The 18,470-nt window shown below is 45.2% G+C and overlaps 1 protein-coding gene across 3 annotated transcripts in view; it reads left to right on the top strand.

Moving 5' to 3' along the window:
- The first annotated feature begins 734 nt into the window (after positions 1-734).
- pdzd2 (PDZ domain containing 2) overlaps positions 735-18,470 on the top strand; it is a 67,456-nt gene continuing 49,720 nt past the window's right edge. Inside the window, exons 1-3 of one of the 3 annotated variants that reach the window (XM_085179755.1) lie at positions 735-1,077; positions 15,159-15,236; positions 17,335-17,605. In XM_085179755.1, the coding sequence (XP_085035881.1) occupies positions 17,513-17,605 (93 nt within the window). In that variant the 5' untranslated portion in view covers positions 735-1,077; positions 15,159-15,236; positions 17,335-17,512. Of the gene's footprint in view, positions 1,078-9,885; positions 15,237-17,334; positions 17,606-18,470 lie in introns of those variants that run through there. The other 2 variants (XM_085179753.1, XM_085179754.1) reach the window with 2 other exon arrangements.

Raw genomic sequence — 18,470 nt, 5'->3', positions numbered from 1 at the left:
AAAAGTGGTCCTCTGCACGCCGCCAGACGTCTTCACTTTGGTATCGTCTGTCTGAAGGATATTGTTCTGAGTGTTTTGTTGTTCATTTTGCAGCTTTGCAAACCTAAGCTGTGCTACCACACTGACTTTAGACAGAAGAGGCTTCGCCTGGCAGCCCTTCCAACAACTCGTATGATTTCAAGTCTTTTTTCTAATTGTACTGACATGAAATGCATCATTTGAGATGCAACACAGGCCACCTATATCACCTTATCCCGGGGAAGCATTAAGGTGTTTTTTGTACTTTTCTGTCCTCTGTAGGGTCCTGTAAATGATTTTAACATGGTTGCATGTTGAATATATGTGAGAGTGTGCTGTTTGAGAAGAAGAAAGCCCGGGTCTACCAGTGCGCTAAAGGAGGTGAAGAACAAAGGTTACAATGTCAGAGAGATGTCCATGTGTGTGGCAACATAGTAACCAAGATGAATAAGCCCAGTCACGTAGCCAGTACGGCTGGTTTCATTTGAACTTGGAGACAGAGGCTCTAACGGTAAAGAAAGTGGAAACACGAGCAGCATGCTAACATCTGCTAACTCCTGCTTCATGTTGTAACAAGTTCAAGTTGGCAGAGCGCAGTTTGACAGACCATAGTATTATTACTACTGCTGTAGAGTTATCACACGATGTGATGGACAACACATCACAACACGTAGTGGGGAGCCCACGGGGGGAGGAGCTGGGCGCAAAAGAACCACCTCAACAAATCTGGACGTGACTCCACCCTCCGTGTGCAGTGGGGAGTGGGGCAGCCGAGTGACAGTTCAACCCGAACCCAAACCATCCGTGACTGTGGCTCAGCAGGCTGAACTTTGACTTTGTCTCTGTGTTTTTTTCTCGGTGTTCCCGGAGAGGATATCGGGACTTCTGAAGTTTGGAGCCGCTTTTCTTCAGAAGCTTTGCGCCACTTTATTCCTGCACACAGGCGCTCTGTGAAGCGCGCCTTTCATCTCTCTTTAAAAAGGAAAAAACCCGCTGAAAACACGGAGGATTGTTCGAGCTGGAAGTGGAAGCCTTAGAGGAACACCGTGTAGCCCGCAGGTACAGTAGCTCTGCGTTATCTTCGCACCGAGTACACGTTTAGAGACGTGGACGGTAACACGGCAGTGACTGAGCCTTTGCGAGTGTGTCGCTTTCACAGAATAGGGACACGCTGGAAAACAGCGAGCATCAGCAGTATCGTGCTCGGCTGCACAGCTCTGGACCGTCTGCGCGCCTCACTTTATTACGCATTTTACGCACAGCTGTGAACTAATAAGTGACGTTACTGAAGACTTTCAGATACTAACTAATCATAACCAACCAATCTGACCAGCAACGTTTTCTTTAGAAAAAGTTTGGTGTTAATGCATCATCATCATCATTATTATTATTATTATTATTGTTATTATTATTATTATTATTATTATTATTATTGGTAGTAGTGTATCTAGATACATGTAGATAACAGCAGAAGGTTAAACTATATAACCTCAACAACAACACCGTGTGTTTGTGTGTGTGTGTGTGTGTGTGTGTGTGTTGTTTTTCTTCTTCTTGAACTTATAATTTAAAAGCAAAAAGCGTGAATGTCTCTTTGATGTGTTTACTGACCATCAGTCTGTCAGACACAGCAGTGATTCGTGTCTCTGCTCTCTCAGCTCCTTTCACTGTTGCTTTCAAGCTCTTTTGGCTCCAGCTTTAAAATGACCTCATTAAGAAGTAATGTGATTTCTTTTCAGTGTAGAGGCTGCCATCCAACATTCACAGCCTACCACCCTTACGAGCCACACAAGTAATACTCAGCTGAACAGAGCATGTGAAATATGTACAGTATGATTATGAACATGTTGTATACGAAACCATCCAAACACATTTCACTGCTACATGTCTCATGTCTCTGATGTCTCACTGACGTATGAGAGGACACATCGTGGGCTTAACTAGGAAAAAAAAACACAAATAATCTGCAATACCTGGTCCTGGTACTGATACTGCAGATGATATGGATGTTTTTCCCAGGTTCCAAATTAGAGTGACTTTGTGTGCGTCTGTATGTAAAACGCCTCGAGGCAGCTGTACTTGCTGTGAATTGAAATTGAACTGCGTCGTAACAGAGGTCAAAAGTAACAAAATACAAGTACTTGGTAACAGTGCATAGAATTTTCTGTTATTTTTATTGTTGTCCTTTATTTATCCAGATCAAAGATTCCAAGAGGGCAGCACATAAATACGATACATAACAATATAACAAATGCAATATTCCACACAGACACAGGAATAATATGCAACAATGACATTATAAGCAGTCACACTAACCAGAGGAGCTTTTCTCTCGCTCATATAAATACAACTAAAGTCCCACATTGTAACTATTTCTTGTGCATATGTGCAGTGTGTGGATATATGAGGTCTGTGGATATGTGCAGTCTGTGGATATGTGCGGTCTGTGGATATGTGCGGTCTGTGGATATGTGCAGTCTGTGGATATGTGCGGTCTGTGGATATGTGCGGTCTGTGGATATGTGCAGTCTGTGGATATGTGCGGTCTGTGGATATGTGCAGTCTGTGGATATGTGCGGTCTGTGGATATGTGCAGTCTGTGGATATATGAAGTCTGTGGATATATGAGGTCTGTGGATATGTGCAGTCTGTGGATATGTGCGGTCTGTGGATATGTGTGGTCTGTGGATATGTGCAGTCTGTGGATATGTGCGGTCTGTGGATATATGAGGTCTGTGGATATGTGCAGTCTGTGGATATGTGCGGTCTGTGGATATATGAGGTCTGTGGATATGTGCAGTGTGTGGATGTTTGCAGTCTGTGGATATATGCGGTCTGTGGATATGTGAGGTCTGTGGATATATGAGGTCTGTGGATATATGAGGTCTGTGGATATATGAGGTCTGTGGATATGTGCGGTCTGTGGATATGTGCAGTCTGTGGAAATATGAGGTCTGTGGATATGTGCGGTCTGTGGATATGTGCGGTCTGTGGATATGTGCAGTCTGTGGATATGTGCAGTCTGTGGATATGTGCGGTCTGTGGATATATGAGGTCTGTGGATATGTGCAGTGTGTGGATGTTTGCAGTCTGTGGATATATGCGGTCTGTGGATATGTGAGGTCTGTGGATATATGAGGTCTGTGGATATATGAGGTCTGTGGATATGTGCGGTCTGAGGATATGTGCGGTCTGTGGATATATGAGGTCTGTGGAAATATGAGGTCTGTGGATATATGAGGTCTGTGGATATGTGCGGTCTGTGGATATGTGCAGTCTGTGGAAATATGAGGTCTGTGGATATGTGCAGTCTGTGGATATGTGCGGTCTGTGGATATATGAGGTCTGTGGGTATATGAGGTCTGTGGATATATGAGGTCTGTGGGTATATGCGGTCTGTGGATATATCCTGTTTGTGGATATATGCGGTCTGTGGATATATCCTGTTTGTGGATATATGAGGTCTGTGGATATATGAGGTCTGTGGGTATATGAGGTCTGTGGATATATGAGGTCTGTGGGTATATGCGGTCTGTGGATATATCCTGTTTGTGGATATATGCGGTCTGTGGATATATCCTGTTTGTGGATATGTGAGGTCTGTGGATATATGAGGTCTGTGGATATATGAGGTCTGTGGGTATATGCGGTCTGTGGATATATCCTGTTTGTGGATATATGCGGTCTGTGGATATATCCTGTTTGTGGATATATGAGGTCTGTGGATATATCCTGTCTGTGGATATATGAGGTCTGTGGATATATGAGGTCTGTGGATATATGAGGTCTGTGGATATATGAGGTCTGTGGATATATCCTGTCTGTGGGTATATGCGGTCTGTGGGTATATGCGGTCTGTGGGTATATGCGGTCTGTGGGTATATGCGGTCTGTGGATATATGAGGTCTGTGGATATATCCTGTTTGTGGATATATGAGGTCTGTGGGTATATCCTGTTTGTGGATATATGAGGTCTGTGGGTATATGAGGTCTGTGGGTATATGCGGTCTGTGGGTATATGCGGTCTGTGGATATATGAGGTCTGTGGATATATGAGGTCTGTGGATATATCCTGTTTGTGGATATATGAGGTCTGTGGGTATATCCTGTTTGTGGATATATGCGGTCTGTGGATATATGAGGTCTGTGGATATATGAGGTTCAATTCAATTCAATTTTATTTATATAGCGCCAAATCACAACAAAAGTCGCCTCAAGGCGCTTCATAGATACAGAGAAAAACCCAACAATCATATGACCCCCTATGAGCAGCACTTTGGCGACAGTGGGAAGGAAAAACTCCCTTTTAACAGGAAGAAACCTCCGGCAGAACCAGGCTCAGGGAGGGGCGGGGCCATCTGCTGTGATTGGTTGGGGTGAGAGAAGGAAGACAGGATAAAGACATGCTGTGGAAGAGAGACAGAGATTAATAACAGATACGATTCAATACAGAGAGGTCTGTTAATACATAGTGAGTGAGAAAGGTGACTGGAAAGGAAAAACTCAATGCATCATGGGAATCCCCGGCAGCCTACATCTATTGCAGCATAACTAAGGGAGGATTCAGGGTCACCTGGTCCAGCCCTAACTATATGCTTTAGCAAAAAGGAAAGTTTGAAGCCTAATCTTGAAAGTAGAGATAGTGTCTGTCTCCTGAATCCAAACTGGAAGCTGGTTCCACAGAAGAGGGGCCTGAAAACTGAAGGCTCTGCCTCCCATTCTACTTTTAAATACTCTAGGAGGTCTGTGGGTATATGCGGTCTGTGGGTATATGCGGTCTGTGGATATATGAGGTCTGTGGGTATATGAGGTCTGTGGGTATATGAGGTCTGTGGATATATGCGGTCTGTGGATATATGCGGTCTGTGGGTATATGCGGTCTGTGGATATATCCTGTTTGTGGGTATATGAGGTCTGTGGGTATATGAGGTCTGTGGATATATGCGGTCTGTGGATATATGCGGTCTGTGGGTATATGCGGTCTGTGGATATATCCTGTTTGTGGATATACAGAAAACATTATTTAGCAGTAGCAGAGAGAACAGTGACATATATGATTTCGGTTTCGGTTCGGTTTGAAGGCGAGGGCTGTTCAATGCGATCTGAAATCTAAAGCTTACATGAGAGCGACCTTTAATATACTTTATACTGGATCAGTATATGATGCAAAATGTCATATGAACCTGAAGTGTGTACAAACTGTTATTTACAGGGTGCATGAAAACACTGCAGGTTAGAGCAGGACGACGGCTCACAGTGAAGCTCACAGCAGAAACTGATTGTTGTTGATTTACTACAGCTAATGTTGCACTAATGCACTAAATATATTATTTTGTTCTTATTATTAGTGGCGTGAGGCTCAGTTAGCTTTGGACAAAATGGTAGAAATATCTTCAGAAAAGCTTTCTGACTGTGAGTACATTTCACAGCCTGCACGCTTGTTCAAGAGTTCAGATTTTTTAACACAAGTACTTCTGCTGACCCTCCTGTTCTCAGGTACAACAAAGATATGTGTGGGTCAGTGTGACACACGTCATTGTTAGTCGTCCAAAAGTATCAGGAACCAAAATATTCCCATAAACCGTGTTTATATGTCATGATCAACTCCATTACTAACATTTCAATCAATATTTAATGCGATGTAGCTCACAGATCATGGTTCAATGCTGATATATAACTCGTTATTTCATAAAAAATGTGTATTTAAACATTTTTAATGTACATTGGAAAGTCCTGCATACAAAACAGAATGTTTTCCATGATACTGACTTTTCTAAAATGTAGTACTAATAGCTGTAAGCGTGTTGAACATTCGTATCTCAATTTTCAAATCAGATTGCTGAGAGAAAATACAAAGTCTGCAGAGACGTGTTCTGCATCCCACAGACGTGCTGCTGGCTACAGACCCAGCCAGGACTCCCGAACCTGTCTCCCTCAGATACACCGTCTCTTCAGATTAGCTGTTCTCAGAATGACTTTCTGTACCGAGCTTTGTGTGAGCTTTGTCTGTCACACGAGTCACTGCCACACTCTTGGGACTCGTCGTTTGTTATTGTGTTTCGTGCAGACAGTTTTGGCTGATGTGTATCTCAGGATGAAGATCACTATATTTAACCATTTTTTGATAATATTGTTGTCCTTGGAGGGATATGAATAGCAGTTTCCTCATTTGGTTCATAATCTGAATCATCAGACTTCAAGATGTTCTTCAGCCACATCCTCCTCAGACGAATCTCCCACCCTGTGATCAAAGCTCCAGAGCCTGCTGGACTCTCAGCTTTTTACTTCCCGTTTGGTAATAAACTGACAGGCTGCAGAGTGTAATGTCTCCACTGCAGAGTCCTTATGTACTCTGCTCATTTCCTGCTGAGTGTACAGTCAGTGTGGGTGGAGCTGGCCCGGAGAGCAGAAAAGGTTCCCATCAAACGTCATAACATCACTTTACACATGAGGTCAGTAAGTCAGTTGTGTGTTTGAAGTGAAATATGGCTCACCCCGTTAGCCTCCACTTTGACTGCCAGGTCAAACTGACTCGAACCGTATCTACGTAATATGAACCTGCAGGGTTACAGATGTCAGATGGACCATTTATATGTTGATCACACTTTTTTAGCCAAGCAAAAGAAGTTTCATGTTAAAAAAACAATAAATAAAGCCTGTCTGTACCTCAGCTGCTTCCCTATCACTGTGCAGAGGAAACAGCCTGAGCTGCATTGGTAATGAGAGCTCAGCACAGAAGCAGCAGAACCAGAAATCAAGTAAGACGAGCCTCAAATTCCTAACAGCAGGGTCAGCTGCTCGCCCGGTCTCAAGTCATTTTTTGGTATCAGAATTGACCATAATGGATCAGTTGGGGTGACTCTGTGTTAACAGGCTCTAAAACTCATCCTGACAACCATCAAAAGGCTAAACTTGAAGTTTACATACATGACTTCACATAACATTGTATCTTGCAAAGAAAAGCGTCTGGACTTCTTTAAGTTGCTTGAAGACGTTTCACCTTCATCCGAGAAGCTTCTTCAGTTCTAAGGTCAAATGGTGGAGAGTCCCAGATTTAAACCTAGTGGGAGTTTCCCCCCACAGAGGGACAAAAGGACCCCCTGATGATCCTCTAATCGCCTGAGCCAAGGTGTGGAACTGGGTGTGGGTCCCAATCAGCCAGAGTTTCAGGTGAGTTCATTGTGAAACCTGGCCCCACCTTATCATGTGATTTCCTGAGGTCAGATGGCCCAGGATGTGAGTGGGCGTTAAGGCGTCTGGGGAGGGAACTCAAAACTGGATTATAGATGGCAGAGAGTTGGTGTCGTAAACCACCGCCTCTGTTCAAAGATGGTCGCTCACAGTGGACATAGATGCTTCTTTCACTCCTCTTTCAAACCATCTGTCCTCTCTGTCCAAAATGTGAACATTGGCATCCTCGAAAGAGTGACCTTTGACCTTAAGATGCAGATGGATGCTGAGTCTTGTCCTGTGGAGGTGGCTCTTCTGTGTTGTGCGCTTGTGAAGTGGCTGTTTGGTCTCTCCGATGTAGAGGTCTGGGCATTCCTCGCTGCTGTACAGCAAACACCACATTGTTAAGTCTGTGTTTTGGAGTTTTGTCTTTCGGGTGAACCAGTTTTTGTCTGAGTGTGTTGCTGGGTCTGAAGTACACCGGGATGTCATGCTTGGAGAAAACCCTCCTGAGTTTCTCTGATACACCGGCTACATAGGGGATGACGATGTTGTTGCGTCTGTCCTTCTTATCCTCCCTCGCTGGTGTCTGATCTTCTTTTCTGTGCCTCTTTGCTGACTTTAAGAACGCCCATTTAGGATAGCCGCACGTTTTGAGTGCTTCCTTTACATGTGTGTGTTCCTTCTTTTTCCCTTCAGGCTTAGAGGGAACATGTTCTGCCCGGTGGTGTAGGGTCCTAATTACTCCAAGTTTGTGTTCCAGAGGGTGATGGGAGTCAAACAGGAGGTACTGGTCCGTGTGTGTGGGCTTCCGGTAAACTTCGATGTTGAGGTTGCCATTCTCTTCAATGTGCACAGCGCAGTCCAGGAAAGGCAAATAGTCGTCCTTTGTGTCTTCCCTGGTGAACTTGATGTTTTTATCCACAGCGTTGATGTGCGCAGTGAAGGATTCCACTTCTTGTGTCTTGATTTTGACCCAGGTGTCGTCTACATATCTGTACCAGTGGCTGGGTACTCTTCCTTTGAAAGAGCCAAGAGCCTTCCTTTCCACTTCCTGCAAATCTGATCGGGTGTGAAGTTGGTCCTGTCCTCCAAGGAGCTGTCTTCTTGTAGTCGTATTCTGACAGTCTCCACGGCCTCTGTGGTGGGTATGCAAGTGAAGAGAGAGACTACATCAAAGGACTTCACACCCGATCAGATCTGCACACTGTTAGACCTCTGCCTCACCACTACATATTTCAAATACAACGAAGGCTTTTACAGACAAAAACATGGCTGTGTCATGGGCTCCCCCGTGTCACCTATTGTAGCCAACCTTTACATGGAGGAAGTGTATGCAGCTACACATGTGATTATTGTATAAAGGTTTGACATGGAGGCTTGTGTGTGTTGTTAAGTTTGCACCAGTCCAAACTCGAGGAACAGAAACCTGGTTGCCTCTAGGTTAGAATGCAAGTTCGAACAAGTGCACAAGTCTAAGAACCATTACTGGTTCACATAAATGTTGAAGGACGAATAAATCCCCCTGTAAGAAAATACAAGCCTCTTTTCTCTCAGTTATCTTGTTAATAATTTCACCTCCTCACTACGTACGACTCTGGATACTGTAGCTCCAGTGAAAACTAAGGTCTCTAATCAGAAGTACCTGACCCCGTGGTATAATCCTCAAACACGTACCCTAAAGCAGACGACTCGTAATCTGGAGAGGAAATGGCGTGTCACAAATTTAGAGGATCATCATTTAGCCTGGAGAAATAGTTTGTTGCTTTATAAGAAAGCCCTCCGCAAAGCCAGAACAGCTTACTACTCATCACTGATTGAAGAAAATAAGAACAACCCCAGGTTTCTCTTCAGCACTGTAGCCAGGCTGACAAACAGTCAGAGCCCTGTTGAGCCAACCATCCCTTTAACGTTAACTAGTGATGACTTCATGAACTTCTTCACAAATAAAATTTTTATCATTAGAGAAAAAATTACCAATAATCATCCCACAGATGTAATATTATCTACAGCTACTCTTAGTACCATTGATGTTAAGTTAGACTCTTTTTCTCCAATTGATCTTTCTGAGTTAACTTCAATAATTACTTCCTCCAAACCATCAACGTGTCTTTTAGACCCCATTCCTACAAAACTGCTCAAAGAAGTCCTGCCATTGATTAATGCTTCAATCTTAAATATGATCAACTATCTCTAATAATCAGCAGTGAAATCTGTGCGAATGTTTTTGTGCGATAAAGTTTCTTTTGACTCATCTGTTCGTGAAGCAGCCGCTCACACTGAAGGAATCATTACGCAGGACGAATTTGCTGCATTTATTTTTTCACATTAAGTTCAATGTTACGATGTTTTGGATGTGTATGAACATCTGACCAATCACATTGTTGTGCAGTGATGACACAATCAAAACGCTGTTGTTGTGTCACAGAATGGCTCACACTCTCTGGTCCCATCCTGCTAACAAGAGCCCAAACCGCCCACTGACATCCTGCAATATGTAAGAGAGTGATTGTGAGCTTCAGCTCCTAAAAACCATGAACGTCTCCAGGCTGCTGCCTCCTCTTGAAAAGTGGATGAACCCAGAATCTCAGTTTCTTTCTTTCTCGGCCTGACTAGTGTGGTTGAGCCAAAACCCACTCCTGCATACAACCAGGCTACGATGTAGGCTCAGGCACTAGAGCTTCACATTTATCATATGACATATTACTGATGTGGATACACAGGCTACAAGCAGCTGCTTAGAAAGCCAAAGATGCAACATCCCTAAAAAAACATGTTTCAGTTGTATTATGTGGCAGTATCATGCAGCTCATTAACAGTTATTCCATAATTACATTAAACGTTTTACTCGAATATTCGATACAGTCCCATAGTCACAAAGTGAAGAAGGTTTGCTTGAAATTCTTGCACATTTATTAAAAATCATATTTAAAGATGACGTGTAGATGAGGCTTCACACCTTTGACTGCAGTTGCAGCTTTAAGTCTTTTCGAGGATGATGCTACAAGCTCGGCACGCTTATCTTTGAGCAGTCTCTCCCATTTATCTTTGCAGCACCTCTCAGCCTCCATCAGGGTGGGTGAAGAGCATCAGTGCAGTTATTGTCAGGTCTCTCAGGGATGTTCAGTTAGCTTCACGTCTGGGCTCTGGACATAAACAGAGACATTTTCTTTCTCCTGCCCGTCCGTGTCAACTATACTACATATATACTATATACATGTCATAGTTTATGTTCATAACTTTGTAACAATTTGAAGCATTTGTGTTGTGCATAGAAGGCTTTTTGTGTGAATACAGGAGGTTAATATGTCTGTAGTTGTGCACAGACGCAGCCTGCTCTGCTCAGGCCCCCTCAGCTCACATAAACTGCTGACAGCAGCTCAGCGAGGCCTGAAACAATAAATATCTGTAATCCCCGCATGTTCCAGTCTAGCCAAACACACTGTGTCCTGTGCTGTGTGCTTTATTACAGAGCTGAAGCTAAAACATAAGAAAGGGAACTACAGCTGACTGAATGTCAGTGTCGGTTTTTATTTTACATGTTATTACTCATAAGTTAACACACACAGACACACACAGTTATTAAGTACATGTGAGAATTAAAAAGGACTTGAGTCTGTTTTTGATTTCAGCCACAGTTATAACTGACCTGAGGTCAGCAGGCAGCTGTGAACAGGCCACAGGAACTGAAGCCTCCTCAGCACACTGACTGATTCTGGGAAGACGAACCAGGTTATAGTCAGTGAGCAAGTCAGAGATGTACCAGGGGGCCAAACCACTGAGATGCTCTATTGGTTCCCAGTTCAACACGGCTTTAAAGTCCTTCTGTTAGTTCATAAAGTGATTGTAATACTGGGTATGCTTACTATGCTTCTAGATGAGAGTACTCTTTAAAAGGTGTTTGAATTCTCTGAGGCCTCGTCGTGCACAGCATGAAAAGACCAGGCAGCAAAGGAAGTTTGACCTACTTGTTGTGCATTAAAAAGAGCGTCCTCAGTGAGCAGAAAGGATAAGGATGCCACACCGTGGATGTGGACAAGTGGGTGAAAAATGCGTCTGGCAGACAGCTCAGCCGAGCAGAGAAAAAGATCCTCGCCAAAGGGCTGAATGTCGCTGCGACGCAGAGACAAACGTGGGCCTGTCTCAGCGATGCAAAGCCCCCAGCATCCAACATCAGCATGCAGGAGAGGAAGGCTCTCACATCACTTAATAATGACAACAACATCATCCATCAGCAGACAAGAGTAGGTGCACAGTTTAAACCAGGAAGACTGTCATGAGAACATTTTGTCACTGAGTAAAATACTTACAAGCTCCTGAAACGAGACCCAGGAAGTGTTTACATGAAGAGGCTGATAGACTGTCGTACACAGTCGACCTTAATGACCAGAATAACACTAGTTATACACTAAGGTTGGGCGATTGGACGAATATATCGACTATCAGCTGAAGGACAGGCCTGCCTGGAGCGCTGAGAGGGTCACAGCTTCCCCTGAAGCCGGCTGAGGCGCTGTGTCACAGTGGAGGAAGTGGAGTGGGTAGGGGTGAGTCGTCTTCTGCTGTCTCTGACAAGCAGCTGAGACTGTCGTGGTTCTTCCTCCGTGTGTGGGCGTCAGAGCTTTGTTGTGTTGATTATTTCGGCCTCGCTCACCCTGAAGTGTTGACACTTGTTGTGTTGCTGCCTCCTCACTAGTCTGTGAATAAGCGACATGCAGTGATTGTTTCTGTGGCTGCTTGGGTTTGGGGGGAGCAGATGCCTCGTCTATGCTGTGGACAAGCCGCTGCCTCGAGGGGAGTTTAAGTATGTTGGGGTGTTGTCAGCACCTGCAGTGATGCAGATGTTCTACCAGCCTACTGAAGAACGTGCAGAGGGAACCTGTAAGTTTACTTGCTGTGTTCCTACCATCACGTATGGCCACTGGGCAGTGGGTGGCTTGCTCATAGGAGGTCATATGGTTGTTGGGGTTTTTGTAGGGTCTACCTTACAGTATAAATCACCTTGAGGTGGCTGCTGCTGTTGCTGGGTCTCCCTTAGAGGTAGGTTGAAGAACTTCAGGAGGAGCTCAGAGTCGAGCTGCTCCTCATTAAAGGAGCCAGTTAAGGTGGTTCATCTCCTGGTGCCTCTGAGCTGAGGTGTTCTGAGCATGGGAGATGATGTCTCGCCGCTGGTGTGGGAACGCCTTGGTTCCCAGGTGCAGGAGGTGGTCTAGCATGTGTGGACTGCTGCCCCTGTGACCTCTGGCCTCTGTTTATTTTAATATGACATTTCCAACAATATAACAGTCGTGGAGAACAACAGAGAAATTAAATCCAGAAGAAAAACTATGTTTTTCATCTAAATGGTAAATGGCCTGTATTTGTAAAGCGCTTAGCGTCCCTAAGGACCCCAAAGCGCTTCACACACACATTCACACACTGGTGATGGCAGCTACATTGTAGCCACAGCCACCCTGGGGCGCACTGACAGAGGCGAGGCTGCCGGACACTGGCGCCACCGGGCCCTCTGACCACCACCAGTAGGCAACGGGTGAAGTGTCTTGCCCAAGGACACAACGACTGAGACTGTCCAAGCCGGGGCTCGAGCCGGCAACCTTCCGATTACAAGACGAACTCCCAACTCTTGAGCCACGATCTAATTCAAACTTCGGGTCCATGTGTGCACAAACTATTTAATATATGAGTGAAGTGCCCGATGAAGAACCTGAACTGGCAGACCACACAGAGCAGCACTGAATTATGGGTATCCTGGAAGACAGTCAGTGTCATAGCTGCGTGTGCTCCAGGTTACAGCGACACTGTGGGTTTCTCCTGCAGTCTAACAATGTGGCACTTTAGATCCACTGAAATGAGGCTGTTTCTAATCTTTGGCCATATGGTGCCAGGACGAAGAGTGGGCTGTGGGGGTGGGTGAAGCATGTAGGTCAGCCTGGAACACACAACCAACTAATCCTGTTGCCAAACTATAGATGGACAGAAACAATGCTTCAACCAACAGTCTGAATAATACTGAGCTCGACTCCATAACGAGCACGTTTCTCCTCTGAAGCCCACAGTGGGTATCTCACTGGAGACTCTGATGAAGAGTAATATCAGCTGTTTTGTAAATGTTCTGAGCAGTTTAATTAGAAAGTAGCTTATTGATCCGTCCAAGTCTTAGTGTAATCGCCTGGAGCTTAGAAAGAAACTCAAATTCAAGAATGATCCCAGACTGGATCTCAGTTTTGTTTCTATGGTACCAGTTCACAACAACAGCCACTTCCAGCTGCTTCTAGCTTCCTCTAAACATCCTCGTGCTGTATTTATTGTGAGGTGTGGGGTGTTCCTGCCTCGGGCTGTGTGATATGACCATCAAATTATACTTTTTCCTGGTGTCACAAAATAAGCTGCTTACAGCAATATGTGTTCATGGTTTGGTCGACATGTGGATGCAGGCACAGAGGATCCCAGCATGACCAGTGAAGACGAGGCAGAACCAGTTAGCTCCAAACAGAAGGACCAGTCCAAACAGGACTCCTAAACGAGGGGCTGCCTCTGTAGCGTGGACGTGGTTTGGTTATGAAACGTCTGACACGGACCAGAACCTGCACAGTGGCCCCGCCTCCACTCAAACATGACAAACCTCTAGCACCTACGCAAGAATCACGTAGCGTGGAGAGAGTTTAAGACGAGAGGGAAACGAGCCGTCAGAGCTCCAAATAAACCTCAAACATTAGCACAGGCTTTTCCCCGCAGCACGCCGTGTAGGAAATACAAAGAAAATGGCGGCCGTTACAGTTACAGTGTCATGCATTGGTCGAAACATTCGACTCCAGGTACTCAACTCCCAGCTGAAACATCCACACAGGTCGAGCTGCTGAGACTCACAGAACTGCAGGAAAATGCACTTATTAGTGATCTGTGTGGTTATCGGGGGGAGAAATATCACACAGCACCCACAGTCATACAACTGTGACCACGCACAAACCTCTAGAAATTAAAAATATTCCACAGTAGATATTTGTTGTAGGTTAGCTAAGAAATCAAAGAGGAATAAACAGAAATGTGTAGGAAAACAACAGAATTGCAGCTTTGTGTGACAGCAGGGAGGCTCAGCAGGCTGAGGTCATCCCTGGGTACTCCACAGGTACTGAGCCCAAGCTGCTCCTGATGCATCCATCATAGTGTGAGTGTGTGCTAGCTGTGCAAAGTGCTGTGAGAGAGCAGAAACGTGTTATACAAGAACCAGACCAGGTAGCAAAGCTTCAGCTGTGTGACTCACACTTCAGCTCCCAGCTGATGCAGAACTGAAGCGTCTGGGACATAGTTTAACTTTATAAGCAGCTCTTATCATTTATGTACCAGTGACGTTACTGTTGTGACTCTTTCTCAAGTCATTAGATGTGATGGGGCTGCTCAGCTGATGCCCATTGGCATTACCAAGATGGCTGACCGGTGTCTTTAAGGATGAATGAAACATACAGTGAGAACAATGTGTGACTTTCCCACGTACATAACGAGTAACCGTGGTCAACAGCACACACCTCCACACGTCTCTATGAGCTGAACGTGTAGAGCGAAGGCTCCTTCTATAAGGTCATCATCACCAGCTGCTTCCTTCATCACGTTCTGATGATCACTGACACGTGTGCAACAGGCCTGATGTGGAGCTTCACCAGTTTGACTGTGCTGAGCCAGCGTCCTGTAGAGGGGCAGCATCGCACTGTGTGTGGAGCCCTGAGCAGAGATTATGGGGGGGGGGGGTGCTCCATTTAGGAGGATTTAGGTCATTACTGGAAATGTCATGTTAATGCTGTTGTTATTTAGCTGAAGTGTGTCAGCGGATGATCCTGTTCTCCTCTCAAACTTCAGTCTGAAGATTACGAACCCTTCGTAGCCAATCACACGGGCTCATTGTGCACAGATGTGATGTCAGATGCATTTGTTCAGATGTCGGTACAAATAGAAACAGCTGCGTTTGTCGTTGTTTTCAGGCTTCCTGTGCTCACAGACGCTGGATGCACTGAAGGATCCTGTAGATGCCGAGGAGCTGCTACGTTCCTGCAGAGCTGGTAAGTCTGTGATGATCTGACAAAGAACGAATGCATTTGTTTGTCATTTGTTAACTGAGTCTTAAACTCCAGCACTTTGTCCTTTAAACAAGTGAAAATGTGATCTGTTTGTTGAAGTACAAAAGCAGATGAAACCCATCCTGTATGGTTTTTGGCTCAGTCAGTCAGAGTCCAAGACTGTAACTGCAGTTTGTCCCCTCGAAGCGTGCACCCTGTGCTATACCCTCACCCCGGGACATTTAGTTGTTCCAGCCCACGTTCAGCTCGGGCCAGGACAGGGCAGGCACTGTTGGTGTGCACAGGAATAGCAGACGCAGATGGTGCCACAAAGCCCAGCAGTTTATTTGAAGCCCAGGCTCTACATAGTCATTACAGTGTGGTCACATGGCAGCCTGCGTTTTTGTCTATATCTGCCACAGATGTGGCCACGAGTAGCTCTAAGTGTGCACATGCAGCGTCAGCCCAGATTCCTCGGGAGCAGTTTGTTGTGAAGATCCTGCTGGCTGAGCTGTTTCTGACTGCAGCCAGTTTAAGTTTGATCACCCAGCTCACTGTGTGTGAAATATCACATGATCTCGTGCATATCCTGCTTCTGACTGCTTCGCTAACAGCATCAGGACTCAGTCTTCAGTCATAAGATTTGAATGTGCCACACGGTGAAAATCTGAATTCTCTGCACAGTTTCAATCTGAACTGTAAACACACACAGTCTGTTGTGTCGCTGCTCCTTACTCTACAAACTCTTCTGTGAGACGTCAGCAGGTTCCTGTGTCGCAGTCACAAACACCAGGTTGTTTTCAGCATGTAGTCTAGTTAGTATTAGTTAGTACTAGTTAGTCCTAGTTAGTCCTAGTTAACCCTAGTTAGTTCTAGTTAGTCCTCGTTAGTCCTAGTTAACCCTAGTTAGTTCTAGTTAGCCCAAGTTGGTCCTAGTTGGTACTAGTTGGTCCTAGTTGGTCCTAGTTAGTACTAGTTAGTACTAGTTAGCCCTAGTTAGCCCTAGTTGGTACTAGTTGGTCCTAGTTAGTCCTAGTTAGCCCTAGTTGTACTAGTTGGTCCTAGTTAGTCCTAGTTAGCCCTAGTTGGTACTAGTTAGTTCTAGTTAGCCCTAGTTAGCCCTAGTTAGTCCTAGTTGGTCCTAGTTGGTCCTAGTTAGTACTAGTTGGTACTAGTTGGTCCTAGTTGGTCCTAGTTAGTACTAGTTAGCCCTAGTTGGTCCTAGTTAGTACTAGTTGGTACTAGTTGGTCCTAGTTGGTCCTAGTTAGTACTAGTTAGCCCTAGTTAGCCCTAGTTGGTACTAGTTGGTACTAGTTAGTCCTAGTTAGCCCTAGTTGGTACTAGTTGGTCCTAGTTAGTACTAGTTAGTTCTAGTTAGCCCTAGTTAGTCCTAGTTGGTCCTAGTTGGTCCTAGTTAGCCCTAGTTAGTCCTAGTTAGCCCTAGTTAGTCCTAGTTGGTCCTAGTTAGCCCTAGTTAGTCCTAGTTGGTCCTAGTTAGTACTAGTTGGTACTAGTTGGTCCTAGTTAGTACTAGTTAGTTCTAGTTAGCCCTAGTTAGTCCTAGTTGGTCCTAGTTGGTCCTAGTTAGCCCTAGTTAGTCCTAGTTGGTCCTAGTTGGTACTAGTTAGTCCTGGTTAGTTCTAGTTAGCCCTAGTTAGTCCTAGTTGGTCCTAGTTAGTACTAGTTAGTCCTAGTAACTGGGAGAAGCTTCGTTTTCAGTTCCTTCCTCTGTAAGCGTGGAGACGATAACAAGGAAAACACACAGACCTCTTCCTGTTTAGCTGCTCCATATAAACTGTTCTATAACAGCCAACAACATGGCATAGCTGCACTGAAGCCTGAACAGCAGTAGGCATTACTTTGAGCTCTTTGTTTTATATGTACTTTGGAAATGATCATGCACAGTGCGTTTTGATTGGTTGGTGCTGCACATCATAAGACTCTGAGCTCTTTACCCTCCAGGGTCTGTTTGGTGCACTGTTACCATGTAAAGCATCAGAGCACAGACGTGCAGGAATGACCGATGAGCTCGATGAAAAACAAACATCATCTGTGTGTGTATTAAAGTCTGTATCACGCTGTCTCTGTCTCGTGCTGCAGACCCTACAGACGTGTCCTGTCAGTAATGACATCCACCCTGGTCTCTGCCACACGGTCTCTGCACTGCTCTCTCTGAGAGATGGGTTTGGGGCAGCCATCCCAGGCTGGTTCCTGCTCCCACACTGATCATTGGAAGCATCAGAGTGGCGTCTGGTGAAGGACAAGCGGAGATGCCAGGATGCCGATCACTCAGGACAACGCCATAAGCATTCTGTCACTGCTGGAGGATTGGCGTGGGGCTCACAGCACGAGGTCACAGCAGGATGATGATGTAAGTCAGGACAGCTCCTCTGGCTACACGGCACTGACCAGTCGCTCCACATCAGATAATGCTGCATGCTCTCATTGATGTTACCTGATTCCACCTGAAATCCCAACTCTGACTGGGACATGCATCACACCGAGAAGTCAAACAGGCAGGATGCAAACCTGGACCGACAGCAGATGAGGGAAAGACAGCGACACACAGAAAGTCGTTCACTGACTGCTCTGTGGTGACCCTGGGCAGAGCGATCACTCATGGGGAGTAAAACATGCATACTTCATTTAATTATTAAAATGTCGTTCAGATAAATGCAGTTTGATTTATTCAGCACCAAATCACAGCAACAGTCACACTGACAGAAAAACAACAGTGTGTCTGCATTACAAACAAACAGCACCAACGATGACACATTTCCCACCACAACCTCATTAATACCCAGACAACTCAACATTGTGCGCTTTGTTCTGGCTGCAAGCGTCGTTTTTTCCATTTTTACTGAACAAAGTTTGATGGTTTTGTAGTTTCACCTACTAAGTGAAAGATCCCTGGTTTGATCCCAGGAGGACGCACGGCTCCGTACGTCTGCTTTCATTTGGTGTAAAAAACAAAAACAACGTGTTTTTCTACCAAAAGGTGGAGTGAGACGTCATGACGTGCTCCTACGTGAGCATGGCCTCCACTTCAGTGCACACCATCAGAGGATTGTGGAGTCGTGCGTCTCCCAGCTGCTGTTTGTTTTTGTCTGTGACAGCTGAAGCTGTTGGTGACAGCAATGCTAGCACATACTGTAGCACATTCAATGTAATATTTGAAATAAGACCCACAGAGATGAATAAACAGATAAAGGATTCCCATGAACAAGAGGAGCCGG

This window comes from Neolamprologus multifasciatus, chromosome 12, assembly GCF_963576455.1.
Source record: "Neolamprologus multifasciatus chromosome 12, fNeoMul1.2, whole genome shotgun sequence".
NCBI classification, from domain to species: Eukaryota; Metazoa; Chordata; class Actinopteri; order Cichliformes; family Cichlidae; genus Neolamprologus; species Neolamprologus multifasciatus.
The sequence above is the reverse complement of the archived record's forward strand: the minus strand, read 5'-3'. Positions and strand labels throughout refer to the sequence as shown.